Raw genomic sequence first — 17,606 nt, 5'->3', positions numbered from 1 at the left:
TGCACTGGGTTGGCCCTGTTTCTTTCCACCGTGCCCCGCCAGACGCGACCCGCTCCCCCCGACCAGGGACACACCCGCACAGCAGCTCCCGACCGGCGAGGTCACACTGGCACGGCTCCCGCCCGGGGCGGTCACAACCCACACGGCTGCCCCGCCCAGGGAGGTCACACTGGCACGGCTCCCGCCCGGGGCGGTCACAACCCACACGGCTGCCCCGCCCAGGGAGGTCACACCGGCACGGCTCTCGCCCGGGGCGGTCACAACCCACACGGCTGCCCCGCCCAGGGAGGTCACATCGGCACGGCTCCCGCCCGGGGCGGTCACAACCCACACGGCTGCCCCGCCCAGGGAGGTCACATCGGCACGGCTCCCGCCCGGGGCGGTCACAACCCACACGGCTGCCCCGCCCAGGGAGGTCACATCGGCACGGCTCCCGCCCGGGGCGGTCACAACCCACACGGCTGCCCCGCCCAGGGAGGTCACACCGGCACGGCTCCCGCCCGGGGCGGTCACAACCCACACGGCTGCCCCGCCCAGGGAGGTCACACCGGCACGGCTCCCGCCCGGGGCGGTGCCGCGCCTGCGGAGCCCGCCGTGTGCGGCAGGGGTGGGGCGGCGCAGGCGCGGGGCGGCGACCGGAGCAGAGGTGAGGCGGGCGCGGGGCTGGGGCGGTGGGGCTGGGTTAGTGACGGGAGCGGTATTGGCGGCCCTTCTGCTCTGCGGGGAAACGGGCGGGGCCCTTCCGCAGCTGCCCCCCCGCCGCCTTCCCTGAAGGTTCGGGCCAGACGCGGACAGTGCGACACGGGCCTGATCCGGGCCGGGAGCGCGGAGGTGCCGCAGCCGCCGAGGTGGCAGCGGCCGCGCGTTTGGAAAAGTGGTGGTGAGAGCGAGCCTCAGCCCGTGGGTGCAAGGAGTCAGTAGGGGTAGCTGGCGCCCTGTCTTCCCTGAAAATCCTAAAGTCACGGTGTTAGATGGCCAAGTCAGGTGGCCTTGGCTTCCCCGTTCGGGCGGGGCACCGGCTGCCTCCTGAGAAGGAGCCGGACCGAAAGAGGCTTTATTCTTCTGCTGTGAGGGAATAAATAAAAAAGGAAAAAAGAGGTTCAGATACAGAGCTGTGGTGAGTTAGAGCTGCGGTCCCGGGTGGGATTCCCTGCTGCTGTCATGTGGAGTGCTGCAGGCAGAGAGGAGAGGAAGGTTGCCTTCTGCTCATGTGAGGTTTTCCTCAGGATGAGTGGGTTTTGGCTTGTTACAGTTTTCTGTCCTTGGTTGAATTTTTTTGCAAACCTTTTTTATTTCATATCTTCTTGTAACTAGCATAACTTTTTGAGAAGATGGAACTTCCCGTTAGCTTCTTCAGCCTCATCAGAATGGGGAAGCTGTAGAGTTGATGAAAACTGCTGAGGAAAATGTTCAGGGACTGTGTCCACACAAGATAAAAAGTTACCCATCAATGCATTCTATAAAGTGCTGAGCACTTGTATCATAACGCCTTGTGTGTGATGTAAAGGATGTATTTATCATGTCAGTTTTCTTACACAAGCTGTATGTTGTGCAGGTTCATCATACTTCTGTAGCGAGTAAAGGGCATTTGAGGTCTGACTAATGATTGTAAAGCATGCCACTTTGTTACGTGGCATGTATATATGTATACATACACACTTCCTGAATAAATGAAGTGTGTGATGAAATCTCAAGTGAAGAAGTCAGGTTGCTTCTTGTTTGGAAACAAAAGAATTGTGGAAAGGCTTTGGTTGGAAGGGACCATAAAGAGGATGTAGTTACAGTGCCTCCTGCTCTGGGCAGGCATGCCCTCCACTAAATCAAGTTGCTCAGTGGTCCATCCAGCCTGGCCTTGAGCATTTTCAGGGACTGGGCATTCTCTTCTCTGGGCAGCTTGTTCCAGTGCATCACCACCATCATGGTAAAGGATTTCTTGCTAACATCTAGTCTAAATATTTCCTGTCTTGGTTTAAAACAAGTCCTATCACTACCTGCCCATGTAAAAAGAGGATGAGATAATTATGAGGGCCGTTCTAACTTTCTTTTCCTGCAAAACGTTTTTTTAGGTAATGTAAGCATTTCGGTTACGAAAGAGAGAGGAAACAGTCATGTCAGCTCTTTGTCCACCACCATCTCCTGCAGTTGCTAAGACAGAGATCTCTTTGAGTGGCGAGTCACCATTATTAGCTGCCACTTTTGCTTACTGGGACAATATTCTTGGCCCCCGAGTGCGGCATATCTGGGCTCCAAAGACAGAACAGGTTCTTCTCAGTGACGGTGAAATAACTTTTCTTGCTAACCACACCCTGAATGGAGAAATACTACGGAATGCTGAAAGTGGTGCAATAGATGTGAAGTTCTTTGTTTTGGCGGAAAAAAAAGTAATCATTGTGTCATTAATCTTTGATGGAAACTGGAATGGAGACAGAAGCACATACGGACTATCAATTATACTTCCGCAAAGTGAACTTGGCTTCTACCTGCCACTTCACAGAGTGTGCGTGGATAGGTTAACACATATTATAAGGAAAGGAAGGATATGGATGCATAAGGTAAGTTTATTGTTTATTACTTAATTGTTAGATTGTCTTTTGCAGAAGCAAATGAGATGCTGTGACATCTGTTCTGTAGCAATCTGGACGCACAAAGTCAGAAAAGGCTGGTCTCTACACAGTTTTAAAGGTTAAAGGTTATCAAATTATTATGTCAGCAAATTAAAGGCTGGGATTTTTAGCCACAGGATTTATTCTGGTGGTATAACTTCTATGAGACTGTGTAGTTGAAAGAGGGTTCCTGTAGCGTTTTTCATCTCTCTGAATTTTATATAAATTGTTACTTTTAATTGTGTTAATCTGTGTATTTAAACTAGGTATAATTGTAAATTTACTGTGTTTCAAATCATGGTTTTCCTTGTTGAGGTCCAGAAAAGGGAACTGATGCAATTAATCTTCTCAGTGCTGGTACTGTTTTACTTTTTTAAAAGAGGGTGTTAACAAAGAGTTTGTCAGGACTTAAACTGTGTAGAACTAAAGGGAGTTACAAAAATACCTCTGCTTTAGTCCAAATATTTCTACTTCTGAAACTCAAGAAGAAATACTTGCTGAAGTTTTCTTAAGCACTGGAACTCTTACCTTTGGGAAATCATGGATATTTCCTTATTAAGTGAAAACTTTTATGTATTTTTCTTGAAAATAAATAAGAGTCTAATGGTAAAAATTAAAATTTTTGTCATCTTCATGGAGTCCAAGCTGTCTTAGAACAGTAGAGTGCACATCAGGTGTAGTATATATGGTGATGCACATTTGCTTGATAATCTTCTGTTCTGATACCTGTAGTCAACATACTTCAGCCTTACTCTTTGGGTGCTCTTATCTGATCTCATTACAGAAATAACAAGCTGATGTTATTTTTGTGGTGGTGTGTCCTTTTTGCTGTATTGCCTGATGATGTCTGCTAGTGCTTTCTGAAACACTGGCTTTTCACACTTTCTGGGGTTTACTTTTCAGAGGAAGGATACTACATAAAGTTCTTTTTCAATATAGTAGAAACACAAATATTTAATTCCTTATCTAGTCTTCTAAAACCCTGCTAGAAGTTAGTGGTTTTGATGTAAATGAATGCTCCCTCATGTTCTTGATTACATTGCTTCTCTCAGTTACTGTCATCTGTACTGACTTCTAGTGTGAGTGGTCAAATAAGCATTAGCCATTATTTTTAGCTATGATACATTTTCTCAGTTTTCAGATATTGCTCCGTACCAGTATGTTTCCACAGCAGCAGTAATCTTCAAGCAGTGTCGAGAATGACAAAAAAATGTTTTTTACTAATTTTTTCTTTCTCAGAAATTAGTCATTAAGTTCTTCATTCTTTTTCAGATGTTCTTGAAGCAGGTAGGTCAGTTGAATTAGCTGAGACAGTGATGCATTCTGAAATAGACATTTATTATCTTTTCCTTTTTTTTTCTTTTTTTGGTGGGAGATCACAGATCCCTGCATATACCTGCAGTTCTTCAGTCTTATTTAGAAAAGAGAAAACTGCTTGAAAAATGAAGATTAAAATTTAATTGTTGTAGAATAAGCATAACAACAGTAATGAATTTTAAGTGGTTCATTCTGTAGTTTGCATTTTGAGGCAGTTTAGCAGCTGTGGTTACATACAGCAAAACAAAAAGTGTTCAAGTCCTATCTGAAAGGTATTGTGTATCTGTTCTGGGCGTTCTAATAGTTGTGATTATTAGCTCTCATTAGTTCTGTGTAAAGCCAGACAACATTTCCAGCTAGACTTGAGATGAGAAGAAGCCTTCTGAACTCAAGAATAAGGAGAAGCATGGAGCGGTGTTCAGACTGGCAAAGAAAGACAAGCAACTCTGAGCAAATCATCAATACGGGGTTAGAAACCCCTTTCGCCTACTCCAGTTTATGCTCTGTATGTTTGTCTAATAATTTTGAACAGGTAGGTTTCTGAAAAGAAGTGGCTTACACCATTTGTTCAGCCTTATCTTCAAGAAGACTGAAGTTTTTTAAAATCATTGTCAAGGATGTCTTCCTCCTCTGAATTAAGGGTGGAGGTGTCCTGAATGAATCTGTGTTGTTCCAGTATTATTTTTCACTGATGCATCTTTGAGATGGTTAGAAAAGTTTTATTACTTTTTTAGTTTTAGGGCGAACTACTCTATTATTCCTTGTTCATCTGCTCAAAAAAACCTCTTGCAAACTCTTTTCACACTTGAAGTTGATTAACTCTGGCTAGATCAGTCACAGGAAACTAATGAGTAACCAATAAAAATGCAACAACCTGTCAGCATCTAGCAAAAGATATCATTAGTTCTCCCAGCATCTGCTATTTTTAGTGACTTGTATTGATGCTCCAGTGATGAACGCCAAATTCTCTTTGTGAATAATAACTTTATTCCATTGTAAGTTCATTTTAAATGCAGTTTGCTACTCAGCTGCTGGTGAGTCTGTTTTCAGAGCTTTGTTCAGTCTCTTGTACGTTGTGTTTTGTGTACTTTGAGGTTTCATGTCTCCTGTACTTGGTTATAAGACAATGCTTTGAAGACTTGTGAGTGCCTCAAGAGTGGGGAAAAAAAAAGTCTTTTGTTTCCTATCCTCCCCAGTCAAATAATTTTTCTTGCTCCGAAGATCTTATTTTTCTCGTTGCACCAGGAATCCTCAATCTATACTGTATCCGTTTGAAAATAAAAATCCATACATAAAATGGAATTCTTCACCATAATCTGATCATATGACATTTTCTTGATCTGTAGTGAAGAACGTTTTGACATTTTCATCAAACCCTCCCTTTCCTGCTGTTCCTGCCCAAATGTGGGAGATGTGTGGTGGAGGGCAGAGCAGGGAGCGTTGATCTGTGTTGCATGGCATCACTTCCTCCTAAAGTCAACTCTGTAAAAGAAAAAAGACTTGAACATTAAAATTGGAATCTAAGAAGCATGACTCCACAGGGAAGAAACTGTACTGTGTGACTGTTGTGTGCATACATACATGAACAAATGTCAGAGCGTTTATATTTAACTGCTTCTCTTGCTCAGGAGAGGCAAGAACATTTCCAGAAGATTGTCTTGGAAGGCACGGAAAGAATGGAGGATCAGGTAAGGGCCTTCAGGTGGGTGCATATGGTCCACCATTGCAAAACCATTTGACTGCATCAGGTGACTGTAGAAGCTGGTGGTGCTTCTTATTTTTGGGATCCAGGAAGATGCATTGGACTGGCTAATAATGTGACCTGCACAGTAGGCAAAGTTTCTGGAGATAGGATGATGGAAGCTGTGATCAAATCAAAGGAAAATATATTTCATCACTTTAGGGGTAAAGTAGAAATTTGTGAAGAGTATTACCTTTCAGAAAAGGAAATTCATTACCTTGAACTGGAAGCTCTGTAAAGGTGGCAGCTTCCATAGAGTCATCCCAGCCTCCTGTCAAGGTTGTTTTTGCATTAGGTTAGGTCACCTTTTTGAATTGCAGAGACATACAGAGTCTGTCATGTTGGAATGTGCTTGGAGACTTAATGGATAAGACTGTGAAAAGAATTTGATTTCTGAAACTCTAAATGTAAAATTGTGGCTTCATTTTCTTGTGATAGATAAGTCAGGAAAGACTTTTTGTATGTTAATGAGTAATATGCCTGGTTTTGGTTTCCAGTCATTGTTAAAACATCAGACTTAAACGTAAAATGCTTAACAGTGATTGCACATAACATAGTATGATCAAATTATCTCACTTCAAATACTTCTTGTCCAGGCCAATCAAAACTGATGTTGAAAATTAGCATAAGACCCGGAAATACATTTTAGGCATGATATTGAGAAGCCAAATACATGTTTCCAGTTCATAATTACTGATGAACAAATTGCTCATCAAAATGCATCGGTTTCTGCTCATACTACCCTTCCAAGCAATAGGAAGTTAAGGATGTTTTGCATGTAATACTGCAAGTTCATGTTAGCAGTAACTTCTAATACTACCCAATGTGCTTTTACTTCATGCATTTTATTTATTGTGCAGGGTCAGAGCATCATTCCAATGCTGACAGGAGAAGTCATTCCTGTAATGGAACTCCTTTCATCTATGAAATCACACAGTGTTCCAGAGGAAATAGATGTAAGTTCTTGTTTTATTTGTATTCTGAATTTTTTAAAAGTGGCTTTCGCCCTCTGGGTAAAACATAGTGCTGGCTCTTTAGTTTGGTCACTCACTTTGCCATAGAAAATGCCCATTTTCCTAAATTCTTACATACTTCTGTTTCTTCACATCAAGTTCTCCTAAGTGCTTTAAGGAATGGCAATATTTTTTATGGTGCTCAGTTAGCAAAATTGACTGCATAGGATGATGTCATTTTACGAGTGGAAAGGCAGTTTGAGGCGAACCAAAATGAATGGGCAGATTAATGGATTTGATGTTGATACCTGTTTCAGCACGTTACAGTGTTCTTGTGGAAGGAGAAGTGATCTGACATGCACTAATTTAAAGTAGTCTGGACGTTTTTTACAGAAAAAAACACACTAGGAGGAACCTGACTTGTGACTGGTGAAGACTTAATAATCAAGTGACTTTCTCTTTTTCAAAATGCTTTGTCTGAAGTCAGGTCTTTTTAAGATTGTGCTTTTTGGGGAAGTCTTACAACTTAACTTAAATAGTTCCCAAACAGTTCCCACCTATCAAAGCAAAAAATCAATTAATTTGAAGGTGATCAGGTCGTTGTCTAACTTTTGTTTATATTTACTTGCATTTCAGATAAGTGACACAGTGCTAAATGATGATGACATTGGGGATAGTTGCCATGAAGGCTTTCTCCTCAAGTATGAAATTCAGATTTGATTTATGCTGTAGTAAAATGATTTAAACTTTTGTATGCATCTAAATGTATCTATCTGCATGTGCATGTGAACTCGGATTACAATAGGTTTTTTTATAGGAGGGGGAACAATGACAGGTATTTGGCTTTTTGAGATTTTTGTCATTAAAATGTTACAAAAGCTTCTGTCATTTTCGAAGAATGATTCTGGGCCAATAGCTGCATCTCTGTAGATTGTGTTGTCACAGGATCATTTGTTTGATAATAGAATTCCTATCAAATACAAATTTTTCTTTGATACCTACATTTAATTTTATAAGACTCTTAAGTCAAAATCTTGGGTTGTTTTTTTTTTTTAATAGCTAAAAACCTGGGTTGTGCATAAACTCTAAATAAGAGTCATTAATGGTATGCCATGTGTCATGCTTATTGTTGAGTTGCGTATTTTTTTTACCCCCTGTTTTTAATTTTTAAATGGAAATAAGTTGAACTTGAGAGCAACTTGGTCTCTTCCTGGGGGAAAGGATGTATTTCATAGGTTTTAACTGATGTTCTGTTACCTTTCATAGTATCTCCTGCGTAACTGCATTCATATGTGTGTGTAGTGCTTGGTGACATCTATTTATACACCATCATGTGTGCTTTCAGTACTGAGGAAACTGTTGAACTTGTATTTCAGCAGTAACCTACTCTGCTGTTTAAAGTCCTGTGGTTATGGGCATATAGGCTATATTCGTATGTGGAACACTTTTTCCTGCTTGTGAAGGTGGTAATTGTTTCATTTGAAAGATCTGGTTAAAATACATTAATCTATGTCTGTTTTTACTTGCAGTGCAATTAGTTCACACCTGCAGACCTGTGGTTGTTCTGTAGTCGTAGGAAGCAGTGCAGAAAAAGTTAATAAGGTAACATGCTTTGTAATAAACCAAACTTAAATGCTGGTTATTAGGAGTGTTAGTGTGTTACTTGGAACAAGTTAATCTATAAACATACTTGAGGCTGAAGAGGGAAGGAGTACTGTTGTCTAGCTGTCTTGAGCTGCCTGGTCTAGCAGAAGATAATTCCGCCTCAAAATTGCCTTTCAGTTGTATTCTGACAACAATAAGAAAACCAGTGTATTTAATGATACAGTATATAAATGAGTAGTAAATGAGTCTGAGCTTTGAAAATTAGGTTTGTTAGCTAAAATACACAGATTGAAGAGACTGACTGCCCTTGCCCTTTTCAATTATGTCAATCACAGAAGCATCAAAGTTGGAGGAGACTTCTAAGGTCACCCAGTCCAACCATCCACTGGGTACTGCCACTGTAACCCCTTATCCACTCAACCACATCACCCAGTGCCAGATCCAGACATCTCTTAAACCGCTTCCAGGAATGGGGACTCCACCACCTCCCTGGGCAACCTATTCCAGTGTTTTACCACCCTAACAGCAAAAATTTGTTTTATAATAAGTAATCTGAATCTCCCCTGTCTCATTTTAAGGCCATTTCCTCTTGTCCTCTCACTGCAGGCACAGCAGGAGAGACTGACCCACACCTCACTATACCTTCCTTTCAGGAGTTGTAGAGGGTGATGAGGTCACCTCTGAGCCTCCTCTTCTGGAGACTAAACAGCCATTCCTTGTAAGACATGTTTTCAAGTCCTTTCATGAGCCTTGTTGCCCTTCTCTGGACACACTCTAGCACTTCAATGTCCTTTATGAAGCGAGAGGCCCAGAATTGAAGACAGTATTTGAGCTGTGGCCTCACCAGAGCCAAGTACAGGGAGACAGTCACTTCCCTGGTCCTGCTAGCCTCACTATTGCTGATATAGGCCAGGATGCCATTGGCCTTCTTGGCTACCTGGGTGCACTGCTGGCTCATATTAAGCTGTCCGTCAGCCACCACCCCCAGGTTCCTTTCTCCTGAACAGCTCTCAAGCCACTCTGCCCACAGCCTGTAGCGCTGCATGGGGTTGTTGTGACCCAAGGGCAGAACCCAGCATTTGGCCTTTTTGTACCTCTGGCAGTTCGTCCTTGGCCCATTGATCAAGTCTGTCCAGGTCTCTCTGCAGAGCCTTCCACTCTTGAGCAGATAAACACTCCTGCCCAGCTTGGTGTCTTCTGCAAACTGACTGAGGGTGCATTCAATCCCCACATCCAGATCATCAATAAAGATGTTGAACAGGACCAAGCCCAGAACTGAGCTTTGGGGAGTCCTGGTAGCAGTGAGTACACAGACAATACCCATGTCACTGAGTATTGCCCGTATGCTCTTAAGCAATTAGTGTGTCCGTAATTTCTCCTGCACTGGGGAGTAAACATACTTCTGTGTCATGAGCTGCTTGTGTTTCGTGGAACCTCTGTCTATTTCTTCAATGTAAAATAAAAATGATGAACAGTGGGCCTGCTGAATATATTATATATTACTTGCAGACTATGCTTACTATATATTATGTATTTTATAGTATATGGGGCTTCTTGCCGTAATGAAATACAACAGTTTTAAAAAAAAAATTAAAGGCACCTTTAGTAAACCTATGTTTTGAAATAAACAGTTTGTTATGCTTTATAAAAGTTGGGGCAGAGGGAATGCACTGTTTCATGTGTGTTACCATCAGTGGTAAAGTACTTCTGATCAAATCAACATGCTGATGCCCACACGCAACAGGCAAACCAGAGAAAAGAAAATTCTCAGATCTTAGCTGAAATCAACTAACTGCAGTTAATATGTATTGTTTCAGAGATGTAAGATTTAAACACAGTTGAGTTATTGGAAATGTTACATGTTTAAGAGAAGTGTTTTATATGTACACACTATGCTATATATAATACAAGAGGAAATGTTAGAAGCTTAAGTAGTTATAAAAAGCTTATGGATGATTAAATAGTTAATAAATAAGTTTTAATATCTAAACTCTTATGAATTTGTAAAATAATATATCGATAAGCTAGACAGTATAGGAAAAAACAGTGTAAAAGAATGTGACCCTCAAGATCCATCCAGGGTAAATTTTATAAATTAATTCTACTCATGTTCTTATCAGCAGCATTCTTGTGTCACAGTACAACTGTTCGGAGGTAACTGCTTTCTTAATAGCATCCTTCAGCTTGCCTCCAAGTAAAAAAAACACTTGTGGCACATTGTGACAAAAAGCGCTAGTCAGAAATTATGTTGTCATTGCTTTAGGTACTGTGGAAACACATTGTGCAAGGACAGAGCCTTTTCAAATATCTTACAGACACAGATAGGACACCACACGTTAAGACTGGAAGATGAGCAGAATGGAATACATGTTGTGTTTGGAGTGATGACTGGTAGCTATTTCAGCCCAGAAGTTTGAAGATGGATGATGAAGTACCAGTGTTCATTTTAAGAGAGAGTTTAAGGAAATTACTGAGGAAATAAGCGTGGATGCTTATTTACAAAATTGACTGTGCCTGATTTGAGACAATAACTGCTATTTCAATATGGAGTGAATAAATTAAGAGGCTTAAAAGGCTAGGAAAGTAATCACAGTAGCTCATGTTTATGAAAAGAAAAATGTAGAAGACAAAAATGATTTTTTCTACTAATTGGATAAAAAGCAAACTTGGTTGCAAAAAAGTGTTGGATTTTTTCATTGTTTGACAAGAAGTTGGAATAGTATAGCTTACAGCATTAGTAATTAAAAAATAAGTAAGAGTAAGCATGTCACTGTTCTGTGGCTTTTTATAAAGTTTTGGCTTTTCTAATAAGCATGGTGAACTCTTTTGTTCATCATTTTAAATGCCTAATACAGTCTAGTCAGACTTACTTCCTTACCTTTTCATGTTTTTCAAAACTGTTCTTTTTAATGCAGATTGTGAGAACATTGTGCTTGTTTCTGACACCGTCTGAGCGGAAGTGTTCCAGACTTTGTAGAAGTGTGTGCTCTTTCAGATATGAGTCAGGACTTTTTGTTCAAGGCTTACTCAAAGTAAGTATGCTCAGGAAAGTTCTGTTCTTCTGTAGCTTAAGAACATTATTCAGTGTATGTTTGTGCGTATGATATGCACACACATGCACACATTCATATTCAAAAATATGTGTTATATTCCCTTGATATCATCTTCTCTGGCACGGTAACTTTCCTTTTAATTATCTTCATGTTAAAATTCCAAGCCAGTCTTTTCTATGATACATCTGTTTCTTGAGGATTGTTCAGGATTGCTCGTGTCCTTTGAGGTACAATAATAATACTCTTTTGTCTGCTTGGGGCTAGAATCCCAAAAGGCATTAAAGTTTTTGTGTTTTAACAAAACCAAGGAAGAACAGTCACACCAGGTCTGGAGTTTCCAAGTATTTTAAACAGTCTGTAGCAACGGGTGAAGATGAATAGAAAAAGAATGCTTCTTGCTCTAGTAAGCAGTCTGAACTTACAGGATAGCTATAATACTGTAGTGCTCATGGGCTCATGAACCAGGTAATGCAATACTGTAATACACAGGTCACCTTAGTACCTGTTTTCACTGTTTTGTTAAGGAAATCATCCAGTATTAAGGACTTAGTACTGGACTACACCAGTCCACACTGGACAACCACTGGTTGTCCCAAATAAAATACATCTAAACAAATGGGCTATAAAATTTAGGTATGATGCTTTAATATTGTTTTGTCCCAATACAGCTTTGCATTTTTAACTAAAATGGTATTCTTTTTTCACTGAAACAGGATGCAACGGGAAGCTTTGTGTTGCCCTTTCGTCAAGTAATGTATGCCCCATACCCTACTACACATATAGATGTGGATGTCAATACAGTAAAGCAGATGCCCCCTTGTCATGAACACATATATAACCAACGACGATACATGAGATCTGAGCTGACAGCATTTTGGAGAGCTAATTCAGATGAAGAAATGTCTCAGGATCGTATTATCCACACAGATGAGAGTTTCACACCTGATCTGTACGTAGTCTTCTCACATCTCACAAAGCTACTTGATTTGGGACAAGAGTGTAGAGTACAGAGCCTACTTGTTAATAAAGTACATGGAGCTTCTTAAAAGCAAAAAAACTTCTTCAGCTCTGGTAGTTACATTTGTTTTGGCAGAGTTTACCAGGTCTTCCGTAGTTTGGTTACATCAAATATTATTGAAATTAATTTTCAGTCACAATTCTGACCATGTTAATTTTATTGCCTGTTTTAATTAGGGATATAATAGACCTAAGTGTATTTGACAGGGCCCAGTGGCTTTCCTGGATTTAGTTCATTTCATCTGAGTGGTTTAAAATTCTGTGTTACGTTCAAAAATATCAGGATTAAAATTCAGTACAGTTTTAAATTCACTTTTCATTTCAGCCAGACTGTCAACAGTAATGCTACTGCCATGCTCAACTCCTAGACGGTTAATATCGCATACTGGCATTAACTCATGTTGGTTTGTTTTCTTTTCTATAGAAATGTCTTTCAAGATATCCTGCATAGAGATACATTAGTAAAAGCCTTCCTGGATCAGGTAATTGTTCCTTTTCAGAAAAAAGAAATACAGTTCAGTACTTTGACCCCTAGTAACAGATAATTTAACACAAACAGATCATTTCATGTTTTGGTAGTTTTTTTTCATACTACTGCTATGATTCTTCTCTACATAAGTAGAAAGAAAATACTAATATAAAACTGAAACTCCTGCTTAGGTGTGAAAAACAAGGGATATTTTCTATTGCTGTGCAATAGTGTCTACAATTGAAGTATTGAAAAAACTGCCTGACTGGGAATAATTTCAGATCATTATCCAGACAGAATTGTAATACAGCTTCATTTGTTGTATCTGAGCTGATAGAAAATGTAGAAGACATGCTGATTATATATACAAATCTGCTATTATTTGCCTGCTTTGCGATAATTAAGGATATGTTACATGTGTATGCAATGTTTCTTTATTTTCCACATTCTTGAAATGGTTCTTGAATTTCCATGTCTACCTAATATTCTTAATTTTTAACAGATCTTTCACCTGAAGCCTGGCTTGTCTCTAAGGAGTACTTTCCTTGCACAATTTCTGCTAGTCCTTCACAGAAAAGCCTTAACTTTAATAAAGTACATAGAGGATGACACGTAAGTGAACAGATAATAGAAAGCAGGTTTAGAGAAACTTATTTTGTTCTTTTTTAAAACACATGTTTTTATTTCCTTGCAGGCAAAAAGGAAAAAAACCTTTCAAGTCTCTTCGTAGCTTAAAGATAGATCTTGACTTGACAGCAGAGGGCGATCTTAACATAATAATGGCTTTGGCTGAGAAGATTAAACCGGGTCTACACTCCTTTATCTTTGGGAGGCCGTTCTACACTAGTGTACAAGAACGTGACATGCTCATGACTTTTTAAGGTCTTCTCTGCATCTGATATTGCAGTCCTGCAGAGCAGGAGACTGTGGAGTGACCTCCACACTGGTGACAAGCATCAACGACTGAGAGTGAAGCATCAGGAGCACAGTAACACTGAGGTGTATCCCAAGCAGTAGGGGTCTTGTTAGACGAAATTTCAACTTAGCTAGATAAGCATGATTTTAATTAATTTGTGTCTTCTGTGTGTTTTTTAATTGTAAAAATAAATGTTGTCAGAAGTCCCTTGGCCATATTGGCTTAGTAGATAAATGTGGACATGTTTTGGTGTATGATAAAAGAAGCATTTTAATTTCTATTCCCCAGAGACTTCTTTCAGGTGTGTGTCAAATTTTCCCTGTTCTGCTGTGTCAGTATTTTCAATGTTTCCACAGAAAACAGTACATACGTCCTCTCTAACCATGGAAGTTGCAAAAAAGGCACCTTCCAAGAGTTTCAGTTTTTAAAACTGTTGTTGTTATATATGTGGTGCAAATCTGGAATACTACTTTCCTCATCTGCCTCTTTTAACACTACTTGCTCCTCCCTTTAGAGCATTTAAACATATTTGGAATTTTTAATATATTATGAAATGCTACTCCTGAGTGCAGATTGTTGATTATTAGCAGCTTAAATAGCCGTACGTTGCACATGGCAACTAGGTCATTACTCAAGCAACTTTGTACATGTAAGTGCCAACCAGGATCAGCTAACTGAGGTCTTTCAAAACACAAAACAGAAGACTTGTGTCATTCCAGAGCAGTTGCCAGTCTTTCTGTTGTGTAAACTGCTACTGGTAGTTCCACTGTCAGTTTCAATGAGGTTCATAGAATCATTTAGAATGGAAAAGTCCTTCAAGATCATGGAGTCCAACCATTAACCCAGAATTGCCAGTTTCACCAATAAACCATGTTTTTGGACTCTACCAGGACCAGTGATTCTACCACTTCCTGGGCAGATTGTTCCAATGCTTAACAAAATATTCAGATTAAAGTATTAGATTCTTCCAAAGAACATCAAGGTGATAGCCGAACTAAAAGATTAATTTTTTTTTCATTTACATCACCATTAATATATTTAGTAATCCTTAATTCAGAGATGTGCACAGCTATGAACTAATGTAATTAGCATTTTAGTAAGTTAGGTCTAGTCATTAAGCTTACCTGTCTTCTTAGTTGAGCTTAGCATATCTCCAATTTAGATTGAAAATCAAAACACTTTTTCTATTGGTATGCCTCAACCTTTCTTTCTCTGTAGCATGTAGAGCAGTGTGGTATCAGGTGAATCCAGACTGGTTTTTTTTTACCCAGTACATCTGTGCTTCATGTTGTTGTATGTGTTCTCCTTTTGGACAAGTACAGGAAATAACTCAATATTCATTGGAAAAGTGAAAGAGCTGCACTGATTGGAGAAGCCATGGCTGCTTTATTGCTTCCCTTGTTTGTAACTCTCCTTTGTAAATACATTTCTGTTTTCAAGATAACTTTTTAGTGTTACTTGTGTGCCGTGAGGCAGAAAAGTTAGACAAAACTTAGATTCACAACTTTTCCTGAAATGTCTAATACTCAGATTTTAAAAGAAATGCTGTCCTTTATTTAGATGCCCAAAATACCCTTACATTTCCTAAAAGACAAAGATTCTCAATCAAGTGTTTAACATTTTTGTGACTTAGCATCATCAGTGTTACCCGGTTGCAAAAGAATTGACATTTCTGGAGCCATCTTTTTGCTGTACATGCATGTAGAACTCTTGCAGTAAGCTTGGTCGTTCACCAAAAGAGCTTCTCAGAATTATGCTGACATCAGTTACTTGTGCTGAGATTCTATTTGTCATTCTACCAGTGCTGTTCCCTTCTGTGTTTTCAGTCGAGGCATTAGAACCTGAATGTGCTTAAGTTGTTACTCTCATGTCTAAGATAGTGAAAGAAATGTAATAAACACTGGTGAAACTTCTAATGTAGAAGGTGTGTCAAAATATAAGAACTTTAAATCTGCTGCTGAAATTAATCCTTTCAGCTTGATAAGTATTGGAAACTGAACACTGACACTACTAACAGTCAAGCTGTTTGTTTACTGAAGTTTCTCTTTTTGAGGTTACTAAAAACTGGAAATTCAGTTGCTACTTCTGTTGCACAGCTGTCACAAGTGCAGAATGTATAGTGAAGTATGTTGTTAAATGCATCTGCATGTTGTGTTGTAAATCTAGCTCAGGAAACAAAGTATTCTAATAAAATTCATGCCCAATTTTTGGACTTTAATTGTTGCTGGAGTTTGTTTGCAGAATTTCTGTTCTATATCTGACAGCATCATTATCTTTTATGCTTTGAATTAAAGAAGAGACTTTTCTTCCTTCTTGTTAAATTAAAAGTTATGCTTGGTTGTTGCTGTCACTGATAAAAGTCACATGTTATTTAGTTCCTTCATTTCTGTTAAGGACTTACTCATTTCAAGGTGAGACCCGTGGGACTTGCTATGCCTCTGATGAACTCAAATATGAATTTTAAAAAGCTTTAATCCTAGAGGTGAGAATTTAGAAATGTTTTATCTAGCAGTCAGTGAATACCTTTCTTCAGGATTTTATTTCCTTACATTTAAAAGAAAATGGCAAATTTATTTCTTCCAGCTGGATTTTAAATGGAAGTCGTGTTTTCAAGCATTTTAGTAGCACATTATTCCTGGTCTTTGCACACCTATAAAGATAGCACAGAAAGATATCCACTGGAATGTCTTACTTGTTAGGACCACAGAGGATATTCCCTGTCTGAATATCAATATGTTGTAATGTCAGTTTTATTCCAGAGCAAAATAGGCATTTTGGTAATGTTCTTATCTCTAAGCCAGAAGTATGATACACCAGTGCAGAGTTCCGGGACTTCTGCACTCGGTTCTGTACTGGCAAAAAATGTTAGAAAGCTTTCTCTTCCTATTTTCAGACCTGTGAGCACACAGGAATGTGGTCCAGAGCATTTGGGACAAACAGGCACGTTGCTCACCTCTGTTGTCTAATTGGAGCCTACAAAGCAAGTACTTTGTCCTCTTCAGCAGCGAGGAGGCACAAACCATACACATTAGTATGTGGAGTAGGCTTTTGCACAAGAGTAGAACATGATCTTGTTTACCTGTGTCCTGACACAGAGCTCCTGTTACACTTCCTATGTGAGCGAAACACTAAGGGAACTCCAGGGCAGCATGTCGTTATTTACAAGGTTGTAAATAATAATATTTCAGTTATAGGAAGTAATTATCTCACTTCTCAAAGCCATGCTGTTGTAGGCATGTCCAAAAGTTTCGAACACAGAAGACTTTCAATTGAAGTTCAGAAGTATGAAATAAAGGATACATTCCTGACAATGGCCATCAAGTAAGTCTGACTTCAGTTCTAAATAAAATAATAGAGCTACCCTGCAAGAATTTTTAATGCTTGATTAGCATTGGGCAGCTTTTAAAAGCAAAAGATCAGAGGAAGGAGAAATTTCTACTTAATACGGAATGGCAAATGGTAATTGTTCCTTTCTCTTAGATATTTCTGTCTTTATTGTCACATAGATGGAGGAGGCCTTTGACAACTGGAAAAGAGCCAAAAGACAATCTGAGGAAATGCAGCTTGACCAGTTTTACTCAGGTATCAAACAAAATCATGCCATGTGTCCTCTTGGACCTTGTGTCTTACCACATGAGGGAGGAGAAGCTGTTTGGGAGTTATCAGCACAGACTGACAAAGTGAATAATGCTTCATCCCCGTCATTATATTTTGTGATAAAATGATTGGATTTGAGGACGTGAGGAATGGGATGTAACAGGCTGACTTCAGCAAGGCTTCCAGCACCCTCCAACAATGTCCCTCTAGCCAAGCTGGTGTTAGGGTGGGGGTGGGTGCACCACAAGAGCAGTACATACCTGGTTGGGTGGTTGGGCTCAGATGTGATGGCCACTGAGTCATATCTGACTGGAGGGTGGTGCCCTGTGGGATCC

At 39.8% G+C, this 17,606-nt stretch overlaps 1 protein-coding gene across 2 annotated transcripts; it reads left to right on the top strand.

The window, feature by feature from the left end:
• Positions 1-564: 564 nt before the first annotated feature.
• C9orf72 (C9orf72-SMCR8 complex subunit) lies at positions 565-15,892 on the top strand. Of its 2 annotated transcripts, none has more exons than XM_032096312.1 (11): positions 565-646; positions 2,067-2,552; positions 5,549-5,608; positions 6,522-6,617; positions 7,251-7,315; positions 8,144-8,216; positions 11,135-11,251; positions 11,986-12,221; positions 12,714-12,771; positions 13,261-13,370; positions 13,453-15,892. In XM_032096312.1, the coding sequence occupies exons 2-11, from the start codon at positions 2,109-2,111 to the stop codon at positions 13,637-13,639; spliced, it is 1,446 nt and encodes a 481-aa protein (XP_031952203.1). In that variant the 5' UTR covers positions 565-646; positions 2,067-2,108; the 3' UTR covers positions 13,640-15,892. The 2 variants fall into 2 exon arrangements, with proteins under 2 accessions (XP_031952203.1, XP_031952204.1); XM_032096313.1 differs by lacking the exon at positions 565-646 and adding an exon at positions 678-1,921.
• The last annotated feature ends 1,714 nt before the right edge of the window (positions 15,893-17,606 follow it).

The sequence above is a fragment of the Corvus moneduloides genome, chromosome Z (assembly GCF_009650955.1).
Source record: "Corvus moneduloides isolate bCorMon1 chromosome Z, bCorMon1.pri, whole genome shotgun sequence".
Taxonomy (NCBI): Eukaryota; Metazoa; Chordata; class Aves; order Passeriformes; family Corvidae; genus Corvus; species Corvus moneduloides.
This window is presented reverse-complemented; position numbering and strand designations above follow the sequence as displayed.